This window comes from Aedes aegypti, chromosome 2 (genome assembly GCF_002204515.2).
Source record: "Aedes aegypti strain LVP_AGWG chromosome 2, AaegL5.0 Primary Assembly, whole genome shotgun sequence".
NCBI classification, from domain to species: Eukaryota; Metazoa; Arthropoda; class Insecta; order Diptera; family Culicidae; genus Aedes; species Aedes aegypti.
In genome coordinates this window covers 340,636,774-340,653,783 of record NC_035108.1, presented here as the reverse complement: position 1 = coordinate 340,653,783, position 17,010 = coordinate 340,636,774, and the positions used below count along the sequence as shown (strand labels likewise).

Below are 17,010 nucleotides of genomic sequence, written 5' to 3'. Positions count from 1 at the left end.
CTGTTTCCTCTACACCAGCACAATTGGGGCACGCAGGAGATTCTGAGTGCCCGAACCTATGCAGGTACTGTCTATAGCAACCATGTCCTGACAGAAACTGCGTCAGGTGGAAGTTCACTTCCCCATGGCTTCTACCATACCAATCTGACACATTTGGTATTAGTCGATGGGTCCATCTACCCTTAGTGGAGTTATCCCATTCCTGCTGCCAGCTTCTGAGCGTTTCCTCTTTACACGTGTCGCGGACTCCTCTGGTACCCCTTTGGTTGAAGCATTGAACATCTTCCTTGATGATGAGCCCGATGGGCGTCATCCCGGCTATGATGCACACGGCCTCTTTAGATACCGTCCGGTATGCACTTGCTACTCTTAAGCACATTATCCTGTACGTGCTTTCCAACCGCTTTAGGTTTCTGTTCGTTCTAAGCGCTTTTGACCAGATTGGTCCTCCATACCTTAGTATGGATAGCGCCACGCTTGCCAGCAGCTTGCGTTTGATGGCAATTACAGCAGAGCTGTTAGCATCATCCTCGAAAGCGCCGCTATAGCCGTAGATGCCCTTTTACAGGCATATTCAACGTGGCTAGCGAAGCTCAGCTTGTCATCGATCATTACCCCAAGATGCCTAAGGGATCGCTTGGACTCTATGGTGCAATCACCTACCGAGATAAGCGCCCGTTGCTCGGACTTGCGGTTGTTGACCACCACCACCTCAGTCTTGTGACGGGCCAGTCCTAGTTTCCTAGACTTCACCCATTCCACAACCAGGGAAATAGAGTGCGCTGCTGTCAACTCTACTTCCTCCATCGATTCACCATAGACCACTAGGGTGATATCGTCGGCGAAGCCAACAATCTTAACACCCGTCGGAAGGGGCAGCCTCAGTACGTCATCGTACATCGCATTCCATAACAGCGGGCCCAGGATTGAACCTTGAGGTACTCCCGCGGTAATTCTAACGCTTTTCTGCCCCTCCTCTGTGTCATACAGTAGAATCCTACCATCAAAATAGCTTTCTAGAAGCTTACACAACTGCACCGGTACCTTGAGGCGGTGAAGCGCGTGTGCTATTGCTTCCCAGCTTGCGCTGTTGAACGCATTCTTCATATCCAGAGTGACAACCGCGCAGTAACGGATGCCGCTCCTTTTATGCTCGATTGCCACCTCAGCTGTTTGAACGACCGACTGGATGGCGTCCAGAGTAGATTTACCTTTTCTGAATCCATGGGTCACTCTGTACCTACATCCATTCGTGATATTATTGGCAGTAAATCTCTTGCTATGATGAACATTATTTTTGAGTATTTAAATGAAATTTGTTATGTTGTTTGATACTGCCTTTTTTTTAATTATCTTTTCAGAGTTCAAGAAAATATTCTCCTCGTTTGTCCCTCGACCACCACAGCCCAATGATGTTCTCCTTTCAAGATCTTGGCTCTGTTATGGATTATTTCCGGTTGGGCCTTTATTTTTAATTAGTCTTATTTTATAACGTTTTTGATAAGATGAAGAGGTTTTGCGCCCTTTTGAGAAGTATTTAAATTAAAATCACTCAAAAGGGCTTTTCCCTCTTTTAAATTTTTTTAAATGAAGCGGAATATGATGTCCAAACGCTTACATCTCATTTACTTTTTGAGTAATTTTAAAATTAAAAACACCTCGAACTGGAGAATACGCCTAAAGGTAGGCAATTTCCTAAGAGAATTCTACATTCTTAACAGTAATTCGTTAATGTTGCCTAATTGGACATACTTATAAAATTATTGACAGCGGAATCGTTTTTGGCGATGCCATTTTTGGTGAGAACCACATTTTCCTTGCTCATATCGCTTGCAGAACTTATGTGAGACATGAATCTTCGGTAGTGTCATCCTTAACTATTGAAATCATTGTTTCGCAAACTTGACAAATTTACGCATGAAATTAACGCAATTTTTGCAAAAATCTTAATTTTTAATATCTCATAAATATTAAAAAGAGAAGCAACATTTATGCTTTGGATATGTTTCATCAATAAATGATGATACCAACTTATTACGAGATGAGTCATACCGATCAATGTTACCCTGCAGATCAATGATATCCCGGATTACGGTACTTAAATTGTTTTGTAATAAGTTGCACACAATATTTCTGTTAACAGGAATTTTATCATTCATTCAGTTTCAGAACTACACAGCTAAAAATATGTTGTAAATTTCAGTTTATTTTCATGCACATATTTGGAGCATCAAAATAAACTGAAATGTCAACGACAAATCGCTTATTTTTCAATCGAATGCACTTCAATTTACACGATCATGTAATATTCAAGCATCTCTAGTTGAAAATTAAACGTTATGCTGTAACAATAGATGGTTTTGGTTTACTTTTACTATCTTCTTCTGTCTACGCTACATTGAAATTTAAATATTTTTATCTGTGTAGTCAAAGTACTGACTATTTTGCAAGACAGCACAAGTGACCGATAAACCGTGGATAACGCCCAAGTGATTTATGAACGGAAAGCAAAGTTTTCCAGTTTCATCAATTTCTCTTCTCTTCCTCACAGCGATAAATCCGACAGTGAAGCTCCTAATAACTCAGTGGAAATGATGCAACTTTCGGTACCAATATAGACGAGAAGAAAAACTAACAAATCCAGTTGAGACATCATCAGTGCACAGGGAAAACAATAGTGTGATAAATTGAGATGAGAAAAAAGTACATTACAAGAGTGGGCGGCAGAAGTAAAATGACTCCGGGCCAGTTACTTCCTCTGTTGCTGCTGGTAATACACGCCAGTTACTGTGCCGCTGTAGCAGAAAGTGATGTTTCATTGGCGTTGAATAAGGATTACGTAGGCAAGAACATCTTACCGGATTTGAGCGAGATCAGCTTGGATTCCGTGCCCGAGTCCCATCGGAACGCAGCAGAGCAGTTCAAAGCCCTTTGGGAGGAGCATCTGACCGGGGTGAAAGACTATGACGTAGTTAAAGGTAAGTGTTTCTTCAAGTCATTGTTTCCAATTGGCACCTTTTGCTTGTTCTATCTAATTTGTGGAAATCTGAAACTTCAATGAACGCATACACGGTGTGTTTGAAACCATCATTAACGAAAAATATATTATCAATTCTTCCAAGCATCCTGAATTTGAAAATAGTTCATCGAGGAAAATGAAAGTAATAAATTGTTACTGATCATAGAGGTTGACAAAATCATAAGTTACCAGTCATGCCAATTTTCTTATAATGTTTAGTATCAAACCAAAATTCTAGGATAGTTTTATACATAAATTTTCTTCCAAAAATCCAAAGAAAAGATAATCGATGGAGCCTTGAGTGTAAAATTGAAGGCATTTTCGCTTGAGGCCCTCCATCAAAGTCGTTACAGTGTCATCCGGTACCAGTTTCTCAGTTTTTTTTTTCCATTTTCTTAACATTCTTCTTCTCGTCTTTGACTGTCTTCTTGCTCTTCCGAAGTTCCCGCTTCATTATTGCCCAGTACTGCTCCACCGGGCGCAGCTCCGGACAGTTTGGCAGATTCATGTCCTTTGGAACAAAATGGACAGAATTGGTCTCATACCACTCCAGGACACTTTTAGAATAGTGGCGTGATGCCAAATCTGGCCAAAATAGCGAAGCTTTGTCGTGCTGCTGCAAGAACGGCAAAAGGCGCTTCTCGAGGCACTCAGATTTGTAGATCTCGCCATTTACTGTGCACTTTGTCACAAAAGGCTCACTCCTCAATCCGCAAGAGCAGATGGCCTGCCAAATAAGATATTTGGATATTTGCTCTTGCCGGTGAAAAACTCCATCCCCGGATTTTGCTTAAAATTGGCTTTTATATACATTTCGTCGTCCTTCACACAGCAGCCATATTTTGTCAGCATCTTCTCGTAGAGCTTCCATGCCCGAGTTTTGGCCGTCGATTGTTGTCGCTCATCGCGGTATGGAAAGTTCTGTAACTTAGGTGTATGTAGTCCAGCTCTCTTCTTTGCATTCTGGACGTAGCTCTGCGAAATGCCGCTGTTTTTAGCCAAATCATGGCTTGAGACGTTGGGATTTGATTTAATATTCCGCTTCACCTTTCCCTCCGTCATTTTGTTCTCCGGTCACGGTTTTCTTCCAGCTCCTTTGCCGTGGTCCAACGTCAACCGCTCCTGGAACCGCTTCAACACTCTGGAGACGGTTGAATGATGAATGTTCAACATTTTTCCCAACTGCTGGTGCGACAGGTCAGGAAATTCCAGGTGTTTGGAAAGAATTTATTCTCTCGACTCGCGTTGGTTCACCTCCATTTTCGTTGAATCGAAAAACACGACTTCGAGTTTGACAGCATGTAAACAATACACATCAATGAAAAAGTGTGCAAAATTTGGTTGATTTTTACCCAATGGTAGAAAAGTTATGCCCTGTTGAATGTGTCGCAATAATTTCGTTTTCGCCCTTTAGTGTGGCAGATACGAAGATACTTGAAGTTATTTGAAAACGATTACCTAAAAGCATCATTTCGAGCCAAAATTAGACCAATTACTGTTAGCATGTTTGTTTCTTATTTTTCTAAGCATGCGTATCAATTCATGTACAGTTCATCACTTCCTCACAATACTTTATGCTCTGGTAAGTCGAAAACATTATTCGTTTTCAAAAAGATTCTCGTCCGGTGGAATTCAAACCCATGCCCCTCAGCTTGGTTTTGTTGAAAAGCTGCACGTTCACCGCTACGGCTATATGGGCCTCCTAAACATCAGATCATCATACTCGAATACCAATTCCGTTTCAGCCAAATTAGTAAAAAAGAACAATATAATATAAGAAATCGGCATCATTCGGCAGCAAATCATAATTCGAGTTCTTGTTATATATTAGTAAAACAGTAAAATGACATTGCATCGCTGACAAATTATATATTTTGACAGCAATCTTAATTTTGAAACCTGTTCAAATGGGGCTCCAGAAGTTCTTTCAGGAAAACCTCCAGAGATGCCTCCAAAAATTCCTCTCGAAGTATCTCAAGAGACTTCTGGAGATTTCTCCAGAAAATTCTCCAAAGTAATTTCCACCGTGATCCCTACAGCGATTTCAGAGATTCATCCAGGACGAAATTTTGTTCATCATGAAACGTTTTAGACCGGTTCCGATAGGGCTCCAGACAGAGATTCCTTTAGAAATTCCATAAGGAGTTCCTGCAGAAATGTCTCCATGTCCTCCATAGATTCCCCCAGTAAAATATTTTCTGGGATTCTTCCAAGAATTTGTCAAAGGATTCCTTCTGGACCTGTTTTAGAAATTCTTCCAGGAGTGCTCAGGAATTTCTCCGGAGATTTCTCCAGGGATTTTCCAAGAAATTTCACTAGGGCTTACACTAGGACAATCTCTTCAAGGATTACTCAAGATATTTCTCTAGAGATTTCTCCAGAATTTCTTCTGAGGATTCCTCCAAGATAGCTCTCTCGAGATTCGTCCAGGAATTAGTCCGGATATTTCTTCCGCGATTGTTCCACGGATCGCTCTAGGGATTCTACCAGGGATTCTTCTAGGTGTTCTACAACTCACAAATTCTTCAAGAGATTCCTCAAGAATTTCCCCCAGAAATTCTCCCAGAGCTACCATCAGGAATATCGCTACATGACTTACTCCAAATTTCTCCACATTATTCTCTAGGGTTTCCCCAGCAATACGTTCTTGGCATCCAAAAATCCTCGGGATTCCTCCAAGAGTTCCTCTTGAAACTCCTTGAAAGATTCTCCCATGAATTTCTGCAGGAATTTCATCAGAAATTATCCTAAGATTTTCTCCAGGGATTTCATTAGGGAAATCTCTACAAAAAATCCTCAAGAAAAATCTCTACATAAAATCCTTTTGGAATATCTCCTCATGGATTCCTCCAGATTTCTCCTGGGATACCCCCAGAAATTCCTCCCAGGGTTATTCCAGGGATTTCTCCAGAAAAATCTCTACAGGTTTTTTTTCGGGAATATCTCTACGGATTCCACCAGCAAAATATCTACAGTGACTATTTCTAGGATACCTCTAAGGATTCTCCAGGGATTCCAGAGATGCCTCCAGGAGTCCTTCAGTAATTAACATAGATAATCCCTTCAAAGATTCCTACAAAACTTTCTCCAGAGGAGTCTCTGGATTTCTCTAGGAAAATCTTCACAGGGATTCCTGTAGAGATTTCTTTTTTTCAGATTTTTTTTTTTTTCAGGAATGTATCCTAGAATTGCTCCAAAAAAATCTACATGGTTTCCTCTTGAAATTGTTTCAGGGATGAGCTGATAGAGAATATAGAGATAATTAATTGCAATTGCTTAGCAATTGATAAGCAATTGCTTGGAGGTATTTATGGAGCCCTATCGGAAACCGGTATAGAAAACCTGGCAACGAACAAAAGTTCTTCCTGGAGGAATCTCTGGCAAAACCGCCAGTGGTTTTTCTGAATAAATCGCTGTAGGGATTACGTTAGAGATTATCTTGGACAAATTTCTGGTAAAATCTTCGAAAGAACTTCTGGAGAAAACTCTGGAAGAGTCTTTTGAGAGGAATTCTTGAAGCAATCTCTGGAGGGTTTCTTGAAGGATTTACTAAATTGACCTTGTAAAAAGTTTAAAACTAATAGGTTATCGTCACAACTAAATAAACATACATACATACTAAAGCTATATTTGAACTGGACCCGAAATTTCGATTTTTGTTAAAAGTTATGTAATTCGTCTGCTATTAAGTTTATTTTTATTTATAAATGAAGCATAAATCATGACTTGCCGAATGATTCCGTTGACATATATTAATACAATTGTTTTTTTTTTTCAAAATTTGGCCGTATTGGAAAAGGTATTCGGTATTTTATGTTTGGGAGGCACATGTAGCTTAGCGGTAAACGCGCTGCTTCCAGTAAGGCCCAAGCTCAGGGGTATTGGTTCGAATCCCACCGGTCAAGGGTCTTTTTGGATTGGAAATGTTCTCGACTTACCAGAGCATACACTCCCGTGCAAAAGTTTGGGTTCACCCTCTAAAAAACATACAAAAGTGTTTTGTCCATATCTCTGTGATTACACGTCCAATTGATACTTTCTAAGGCGCATTTGAAAGGCAATGAGTTATTCTTACTTCGTAGATATTTTTCCAAAAACATTGTTTTAATTTTGTATACTAAATTTATACTTAAAGTAGCGACATTTAAAAAAAAAAAAAAAACACTGAAAAAACATGGTTGATTTCCTCAGAATTGGATTACCAAAAGTTTTACATCAATGCGTCATTAGATTCGTTATCGTATATTCTTTGAAGAGCGCTCACAAAATTTTGGCGGAAAAATGTCAAAATCAATTAAACAGTCATTGAAGTCATCGTGGAAAAGTATGGATTCACCCTTCACCATGGTGTATCGTGCAAATTTTTGGTTCACCTGAACTTACTTAAAACACAAAAATTCTATAAAATCTCAAACCAATCATGTACGCGCCATTTTTTTCGTTTGAAAAAGCTATCCAGCTTTTTACGCTAGCCATAAAACAACCAGGGGTGACTCGATTTTGACGTTTCTTGCGTACAGATTTTATGGCAGGATCTTAGTAGGCAGTAATTCTAGTTTGTTGATAGAATTGGCAAACATTTTCACTGGTGTTTGTATAGGATCTTTTCGTATTGCATTTCTTATACTTAAATTTTCTTTATCTCAACATTTATTTTTTTTATTTCATTTTTTTTATTATAGGCACCGCAATTTAAAATATACTTCGATACTATGAACAGTTTCGTGATTCAAATGAAAAATATACCGTATTGTTTAGAAATCATAAACACTATGGTTTCAGTGGACACACAATAAATTTATAGTGTAGGCAAGAAACTTCAAGTGGGGGTGATTCAAAATTTTATAGCGGCCCAGCGTAAAAAACTGGATGAACTATTGAAATCGGTTGAAAAATGGCAGAGATATTCAAAAAATACGCATCATACTGAGGGGTGAACCCAAACTTTCGCACGATGACTTGAATGACTGTTTCATTGAATTTGAATACTTATTCCTGAGCGCTCTTCAAATAATGTAAGATTACGAATCTAATGACACATTGATTTAAAATTTTGGTCGATCCACTGCTGGAGTAATTAGCCATGTTTTTTCAGTGTGTTTTTTGAAAAATGTCACAACTTTAAGAAAAAAATTAAGTAAACAAAATTCATTATCTATTTTTTTGGAAAATACTTACGAAAAAATAATAACTCATTGGCTTTTGAATGTGCCATAGAGAGTACCAATTGGACGTGTAATAAGAGAGATTTGAACAAAACACTTTTGTATGTTTTAAGGGGGTGAACCCAAATTTTTGCACGGTAGTGTATTAATTCGACAATTGTTGAACAGCAAACATGTTCGCTAAATGTTGAATACGCCATAAGAAATACACGGACTGTTCAACAATGGGCGAGATTATTAAATGTTCAACATTAAGCGAATTACCCTAGTACCTTCGAACCTGCCACACATTATACATATACAAAAATGGTCGGTTAATCAGTAAAGGCGCTGTGGTTTTTTCAAGACCTCTCCTCCTCCATCGTGAACATTTTGAAAATTTTAAACTTTGTGTGGATCGTGGTCATTGAATATTGACATAAATTTTATTTAAAACTTGTGCAGGATTCTCATTTGTGTTGGGCTGGATTCTGAGTTGGATTCAAATAAAATACTAGATATAAATTTCACATATTTCTTGATAGGATTACAGAACAAATCTTAAAGAAGATTCTGACATAATGCTGTGCACAAATTTTACAAAATTCTGCTCATAATTCTCGTTTAATTCTAGGCAAAATTGTCGCAAAATCTTAGGAAGTTTTATCGAAAAATCTCGTACATGTTTTTTTAATCCAGCGCAAGACTTTCAGCACAGGTTTCAGGGACAGGTTGAATGCTGGAAGAATTCTGAGTAGTTTTCTTATAAAAACTTGGATTTCATTCTCATGAAATTTAAGGCAAGCTGCTCAAAAAAAAAAAACTAAGGAAAGGTGCTAAGCTGCAAGTATATTTTTCAAGTAAGAAAAAATGACTGATTTCATTCGATTTTATTACAAACAGATTTTTGATGGACTGCTCAAAATTTTGCCCACCACCAAATATTGTCGTGATTCAAACAGGCTGAGCAGGTCTTGACTATATACCTTTCGAATGCCGAGTGCACAGCAAATTACATTGTTAGATACTTTTGAGTATGAAATCGAATGAAGCATAGACAGAATTCAGTGTTATCGATATACTTTCTTCAGCAAACTTGTATTAGACAACCACTACATGCCAAAAGTATGGAATCGCTTCTTTAAGTATTGCAACTTTTGCACCGGAGTATATCTATCATTTCGTGGTAAAAGAAATAATTGATGTAACGTTTTTACTTAGTTATCATGTTTGCAATCTTATAAATAGTTCCAAAGCATTAAAATCTATATGATGCACCGCTTTATCTGAATTAATGAAATCAGCTGAAATTGGGATCAGAGACTATGTCAGTCCAGATACGGATGTGGACTTGAAAATCAAAGTTTTTTTCAATGGATAGGCGGATTAGGGGCATAATGAACACACGGCACTGCGTTTTATTTCGTCGATTTCATGCGCTTTTTGAATAGCGCTAAAACCGTTGTTTTTAGCGATTAGAAGTTTTTTGGTATACTAAAGCGCATCTTCTGATGAAAAAAGTTTTGTGACCAATCCACCTAGCAGTGAGATAGAAAATCAATTTTTTCAAAACATTTAGTTAGACATATGGTGTCTTCGGCAAAGTTGTAGAATTGGCAATTTGAAACAACTTTGTCGAAGACATAATTTTTCTATCTCTTATACTTTTTGAGATATATGCCGTTGTATGTGAATGGGCCCTAAAAATCATATTTTTAATCATAACTTTTTTCCAAGAATTTTGACATTTTTTGTGTTTTCTACATCGTTTTTTGTTATGAATAAACCCGTGTTTTTGCTGAACATATCATCACGCTATCTTTTGAAGTAACTAAGTTATTTATGAATTACTCTTTTTTCAAGCGGTAGTTTAGGCCCCTTTAACTGCCTTCGGCGCAAAATGGCGCAGAAATCTCTTACAAATCATGAAGATACCATATCTTCACTGACGGCAGATGATAAAAACATTTGTCTATAAGAGTCTTTTCATGGGTTCTTAATATTAAACATATCAGCCTTATTAAAACGATTTCTACCGATAATTCCTTTACTTCAAGAGATAGAGAGGTGCGATTTAAGATATCTAACAACTTTGTAGAAGACATGAAAAATGTTGAAAATCTTGTAAAAGAATTACGAATTTTTTAAAAGAATGTACACAAAGTCGTATGAAAAAATTCGTTTAAATTCATTATTGTTCATAGCTTTTTAATAATATTTTTATCATTTTTTATGTCTTGTACAAAGTTGTTAGATATCTAAAAACGCGTGTTTTTGCTGAACATCGCACCTCTCTATTTCTTGAAGTAAAGGAATTATCGGTAGAAATCGTTTTAATAAGGCTTATTTGTTCAATAGTAAGAACCCATGAAAAGACCCTCTTTAATGGCTCGAAATCTTAAAATCACTATTACTTTCATTCACCTCGACAACAATTTTCAAATTCTAAGAGATGCTGGGGATACCATATTATTCAAATTGTGGGTACAGAAATGATGGTAATTTTTTCAGTTTCAAACACACCGTATCTATAATTGCAAGATGATTCAATTATCATGCGAACGACCTTCAGAAGAGGAGGGCATTTCCTTTTGGCAAACCTTGTTTACGCGAGGCCGGTCAGTTGAAATCATCATTAGCGGGCTTTTTTTTAACGACTTCTGCCTTCTGGTTTCTCCCATTTTATCTCCCGTGGATCATCATCTAAATCCATTCCGGCTGACGTGTGGACCAAACTCTGGGCGGATGGAAGTCCGCCGTGGTATTCGAGGCACGTTTCACCGAGTGACCGACACTCACACATATGGCTCGTTGCCTCGTGTTTGGCCAAGACGGATGAGTCGACGCAATCTGGGTTCTAGAATCGCCTTCCAAATGACCGCCTTCGAGCCGGTTGCAAGCTCTTCCCTCAATGCAGTTGGCATGAGCAATTCTTTTATTTTAATTTATTGCGCACCTCGCAGTTGATGAGTACCTTCCTATGAGCCTATCATTGGGTCAATCGAGAATATCTGTGCCAAGTTATTCGACGATCGCCAAAGTTTACCTCGGCCGGCGATTCGTATTATCGATTCATGGCGCGTAATTCACGGCACGCAGACACGTTTCTACTGTCGCCAGTGGCCGCACATTTGATAGTTGCAAACTGTTGTGACTAGAATGCTACTGAGACAACTGGATGATTGGTGTTTTGTTCAATTATTTGTAAACAACACCGCCAGTTAATTGGAGAATGTTACTGATGATGGATACGAGGGGGATACATGGCTGCCGGTTCAATGGAACTTCTATTCGTCATGGTCAAGTTCAATTTGTGAAAGTTAGAGTGATAGTTTGCGGGTGAACTGCGGAGATATGAATTATTCATAACTGCAGAAATGTAGATTTAACCTACATTGTTGCCTGGCGTCATCACCTGTTTTAGATTAGCATAAATTAAATTTCTAGAATATTTCACTTTCCATCATTTAGGTTTGCTGAATCCATTTTTTTTATTAAATAGGCTTACAATTAATACAATTAATTGTCTCTGCCATCTTTGAGATACTTTATAATTTTAGTTTTCTTCATTTCGGTCGTTACTTAAAGCTAATTCCTAATCTCCTTCTGACATCATCAAATTTTCGGCATTCAAAAAAAAAAAAAAATATATATCTATCATCTAGTAAACTGTTACACAAATCATAAATATCGGGATCGTTTCTTGAAAACAAGTCGCATTTTGTTGAGCGCGTATGGCCAACCCTGGTGAGCACACGTTGATCACGAGATCTTCATTTTGTCATTCCTTTTTCCAATATCTTGTTTCTGTTTGGGATGAACCACTGCGACCAGTTTTCTTTGATCTTTTGTGGTATACCCGTGTCCTTTGTTTAGTGCATGTCGTTCTACTCCATTACTATTGAGAAATAATGAAGTAGTCGTTTTTTTATACAAATATCATTCTTTACTATTTTGCATAGAGCCTCTTCAGAAAAAGATACCGCTATTTATACCTTTTGGAGAAAACAGTTTGTCACCATTAAACATGATTGAATGATACTGATTTGGACCATGCATCGGTACTCTAGCGTATCAAATTATTGCTTCTACTTATAAGTTTCAAAGTCGTTTTTTGAAACTGTGAACAGGATTCATCGCATGAGACATTTAGATTCCTTGAAACAGAAAGCTTATTTTAGAAGTTAAGAGGTCTGCTACTCCACTGATTCGGAATCGTTTCCCTCCTAGATATCGAAAGATAAACTCTTGAATTTTATGCCACTGATCGCTAGTTTTCGATAAAACTTAAGGGTGGTCCTTTCTGTTTTCTCAAATTGGTAGACCCCTCGTACGCCAGCAAACTGGACAGTTTGCGAAAAAGCCCATTTTTTGATAAATCTTGGGTATTTCTTCACGTGATATGTCTCATATTTCGCTTGGAACACATAGCAAACTTAGTGGAATCGTATAGAGAAAGAATATAGCTTTCATTTAAAGTTAAAAAAATTTTGGCGGCTTTTTTAAATTTGGCCGCCATCTTGAATTTTGTTAGAAAATTCGCTTTTTCACCATTAGCGCACCGCTAGTTTTGAATTCTGAGATCACCATCAGAAAGCTGAGGAAAAATTGCGTAAGATAGGCTACAAAAACTAGGTGAGCAATGGTATTTACCCTATGATATGAATGATTTTCTAAATCATGTTTTACGATTTTGATTTTGATTTTCTGAGCCATAAAGTATTGTTTTCAGTACCGCCCAACATGCATGTTAAAAATAGCGAAATTGAAAGATGAGAAGTAGGTTTTGTTCTAATGTGGACGTAACACCGAAACGCAGGTGTATCATTTTGAGGTTGGAAAATCTGGCGGCCGTCTTGGATTTCGATGCCATCTTGGTTTTTAGCACTTAAATAATATTTTACCATCTCAGTGCTCATCATGTTGATTTATTAGACCTCCGTTAAAAAAAACAATCAGATTCTATCATTCTTATCTTATCTTAGCTGTTCAACTGATTATTCATTTCTATCAATGGTTTTAGACCAAATAAATGAAAGAAATAAAGCAATTTTTCAATTCGAAGATATGCAGAAGAATCATTCAGGTAGCAAATAAGCGTAAAAAAATCCTATTTGATAATTTGTTTTAAAACTAGTTAAGCTGAGGGGCTGGCTCTGTTCCAGTAGGGACGTAACGTCAGGAAAAAGAAGATAAAGTGTAACGGTAGCTGTTCCCAAAATTTTGAGGGGATAAGAACGTCCTTCACAAGGTCGATTTTCGTCGAGCAAATTACAACGGGTTTGTTGTTTGTTGTAACGTAGCTTTTGCTGTAAATTTTATTTTCTGATTAGCTTTAGTATCTTTGTTTTGTTTGAAGTTTTACTTACATAAATCGGTTTGCATGTGTAGATTTAAGGACAATTCTCCCGTACTCTTTATGTCTTGTGTGATTCCTGCATGATCATTTCAAATTAGGTTATGTCTAACAATAGGTTTAAGTTACTTACAATTTGCATGAAACCACTAACAATTTAGGTAAGGAACAACTAATTTTAGATTTTACAGATTTTAGCTCGTAATTTAGCTGTAAGGAAATTAGATTTAGTTCAATTACTGGTGCATTGTGCTTTATAAATGTTCACCTTAGCGTCATCAAATCCACGTTCTACTTTAACAATGGTTGATAGATAGATAAAGCTTTTCAATTCTTTTTGTCTTTCCCTTTCGGACCTGTCAGCTTGACAGGTACATAAACGGCTGTTCCAGCCGTCACAGTGTCGTGACCAGAAGTGATGCCAGTATCCACATCCTCTCCCCCGTAACACTGGCCACCAGGTCCAGTTTTTACAACTTCATCAACCTCTAAAACAGCAAGCCTAGCCACAGGCCTACGCGCAAGCCCCCTCGCCGTTTGTATTATAGCTTGTCGAATCCTCCCATCTGCCCCCTTGATAGTTTGGACAATTCGGCCTCTAGTCCACTCATTCCGTCGCCCTTCGCCAACCACCATCACTAAGGCCGGAACAAATGTTAAAATCTTCTTTTGTCACCTTCCATCAAAATGTGTCGAGGGGGGGGACAAAAAATAATAAAATGGAAATTCAGGGAAATTCATCATTTTTTATTCTCATATGGTGAAAAACCATGTTTTACCACATATATCCGTCAAATCAAAATGTTTGAATAATACACACGAAATTTTTTTTATTGTTAGTAACATCCATCGCATAACATTTTTCATAAAACGGCTTTCAAATTGTACTGTAGCTATTAACAATTTCAAGAAAACTGCGAAAATGTTGCACTTATGTGCAACTAGAAATCATATTTAGATTGTATCAATTCGGTCCAATATGTATGTAACATTAGGGCGATTCAAATTTTAAAAATGTTCGAAAATCCAATCTCTCATATCTTTCTTATAATCATCACCATAAAAATATTGTTCTGTGAAATTTTCAGCTTTCTAGGTGGTGATTTAAAGATGGCTCAAAGACGATGTAGGTTTATATGAAAATTAATATGCAGAAATTCTGAAAAATGTTTCAATTACGTTAGTACTGTAAGTACAAACATATCATCCCATAGGGAAAACTTATTCTTCAAGCCTTAATGAAGGAAGTTGCTGGAGAAACAAATCCGTTTTGAGCAAATTATCTTTGGGATTTTTATAGATGTTTGCAGGGCTGTGAAGCTAAATAATAGCTAACAAACTTATGAATATCTTTTCTCCTATCGGTCGGATTGAATTGCTCTCTTTAGCAAACTTCTTTATTATGGTTTGGAGAATGAGTTTGGGATGATAAATATGTACTTACATTCCAGTACTAACGTGCTTAGAACATTTTTCAACATTTCTCCATAGTTATTTCCAAATAAACCAACATTGGACCACCTTCAAATCACCACCTAGAAAGCTGAAAATTTCACCGAACTCTATTAGTATGGTAAGGATTGTAAGAAAGATATGGGAGATTGAATTTTTAAACTTTTTTAAATTTAGAACAGTCCTAAAGTAACATTCCCGGTCGGTCCAGGGTTTTTTCGTAATGGAAATTTCCTTGACTTCCCTGGGCATTAAATGTCATCGTACCTGCCACATGTTTTACGAATGCGAAAATGGCAACATTGTCAAAGAAAGCTCTCGATTAATAACTGTGAGTGTTCATAAGGACACTAAGCTGTAAAGCCACGTATATGGCAACCCCAATCCCACCTAATGGATTTGGCAGCAGCCAAGATCAATTGAGTATCCACATTGAAATGCATTTGAGTATCCAACGTTTGCTACGAACATGTTGGATTCGAAAAGATGGCGGCCTCGCATACTGTTGTGTAAAGCAGGCTCTGTCCCAGTGGGGACGTAAGAATTCATGTAAGTCATAGGCGACACAGTTACAGTGAAACAAATAGATTGAGGACTTGTAATCGAATAACCCCTGTTATCTCATTTAAAACAGTAAAGACGAATTACAAAGCTAGCTAAAAAACACGAAGATCAATGAAAATCTACACTGAATATAAGACATTTTATTTATTTTCCCCTTCTGACTTTTTGAAAATTTTGAAGGGGGGGGAGACAAAAGTAAAATTTCAAATTTGTTCCGGCCTAACTGTCCTTCAGCTATCGGTTTCTCTTCTCCACACCACTTTGGTCGCTTAGTCAGCGTTGGGAGGTACTCCATTTGAGTTACCCAGAAGGAAGTGGTTTGGTGTTATTGCCTCGCTCTCTTCTGACGTCAACGGTAGATATGTTAGCGGCCGGCTGTTAACAATTGATTCGGCCTCCACCATTAAGGTGCTCAGCGCTTCAGCATCCAGCTTGCGGTTGTTGTTATATGCCGCCTCCACGGCTGTCTTAATTGAGCGGACCATCCTCTCCCAGGCCCCGCCCATGTGTGGAGTACCGGGAGGGATGAACATCCATTTGGTAGTGGTGCCTGTGAATGTAACTGCTAATTGTTCTATCTGCTCCTTCAGTAGTCTTTCAGCGCCCTGGAAATTCGTTCCATTATCTGTATAGAACTCAGCAGGTGATCCTCGACGACAGATAAACCGACGGATGCATTTGATGCAGGACTCCGTAGATAGATTATGTGCAACTTCCACGTGCACTGCTCGTATTGTTAGGCACGTGAATACGGCTACCCAGCGTTTCGCAGTACTTCTGCCTATCTTTACAGTCAAAGGTCCGAAAAAGTCCAGTCCGGTATAAGTAAACGGTCGTACAAACGAAGCCATCCTAGCTAGCGGTAGCGGTGCCATGCGGGGAACTTTTGGTAAACATTTGTAAACTCGGCACCATTGACAAGCTCTGGCTACACTACTTACTGCTGTTCTAAGTCGTGGAACATAGTATCGCTGACGAATTTCATTCACTACAGTTTCCGTGTTGCCGTGAACGAATTTACGATGATAATAGTTCAGCAGTAGCGTAGTCAATACGTGTTTTCTTGGGAGTATAACTGGAAACTTTGCTTCGTTTTCAACATTTGGAGCCGCTCCGATTCTGCCGTCCACTCGAATGATGCCTTGGTTGTCTAATATTGGACACAGTGGAAAAATATCACTAGTTTTCTCCAGTGGTATTTGCTCCTTCAGCGGCTTCGAACGATTTCTCTCAAGAACCATCATCTCATCCGGGAAACTTTGCCACTGTGCCTGGCGAATAAGCAGCCTTTCTGCCTTCTGAAGCTCCTCTGAAGTCAAGGGACCTGAATTTCGTATTTGTCCAGCAACCTTTTGTTTGATATTTCCGATAAAACGAATCACATAGGCGGCAGTACGAACAGCTCTTATTAGCCGAGAAAAGCGGGATACATCTACCAGTTCCTCCGGAATTTGTATTGCCTTGTGCGCATAGCA

General features: G+C 38.3%; 1 protein-coding gene across 4 annotated transcripts in view; it reads left to right on the top strand.

Moving 5' to 3' along the window:
• Nucleotides 1-17,010, top strand: part of LOC5571212 — an 80,850-nt gene that overhangs the window by 40,968 nt on the left and 22,872 nt on the right. For all 4 annotated transcript variants that reach the window (XM_021846089.1, XM_021846088.1, XM_021846090.1 and 1 more), the window contains exon 2: nucleotides 2,552-2,978. In XM_021846089.1, coding sequence (XP_021701781.1) covers nucleotides 2,693-2,978 — 286 coding nt within the window. In that variant the 5' untranslated portion in view covers nucleotides 2,552-2,692. The remainder of the gene's footprint in view (nucleotides 1-2,551; nucleotides 2,979-17,010) is intronic.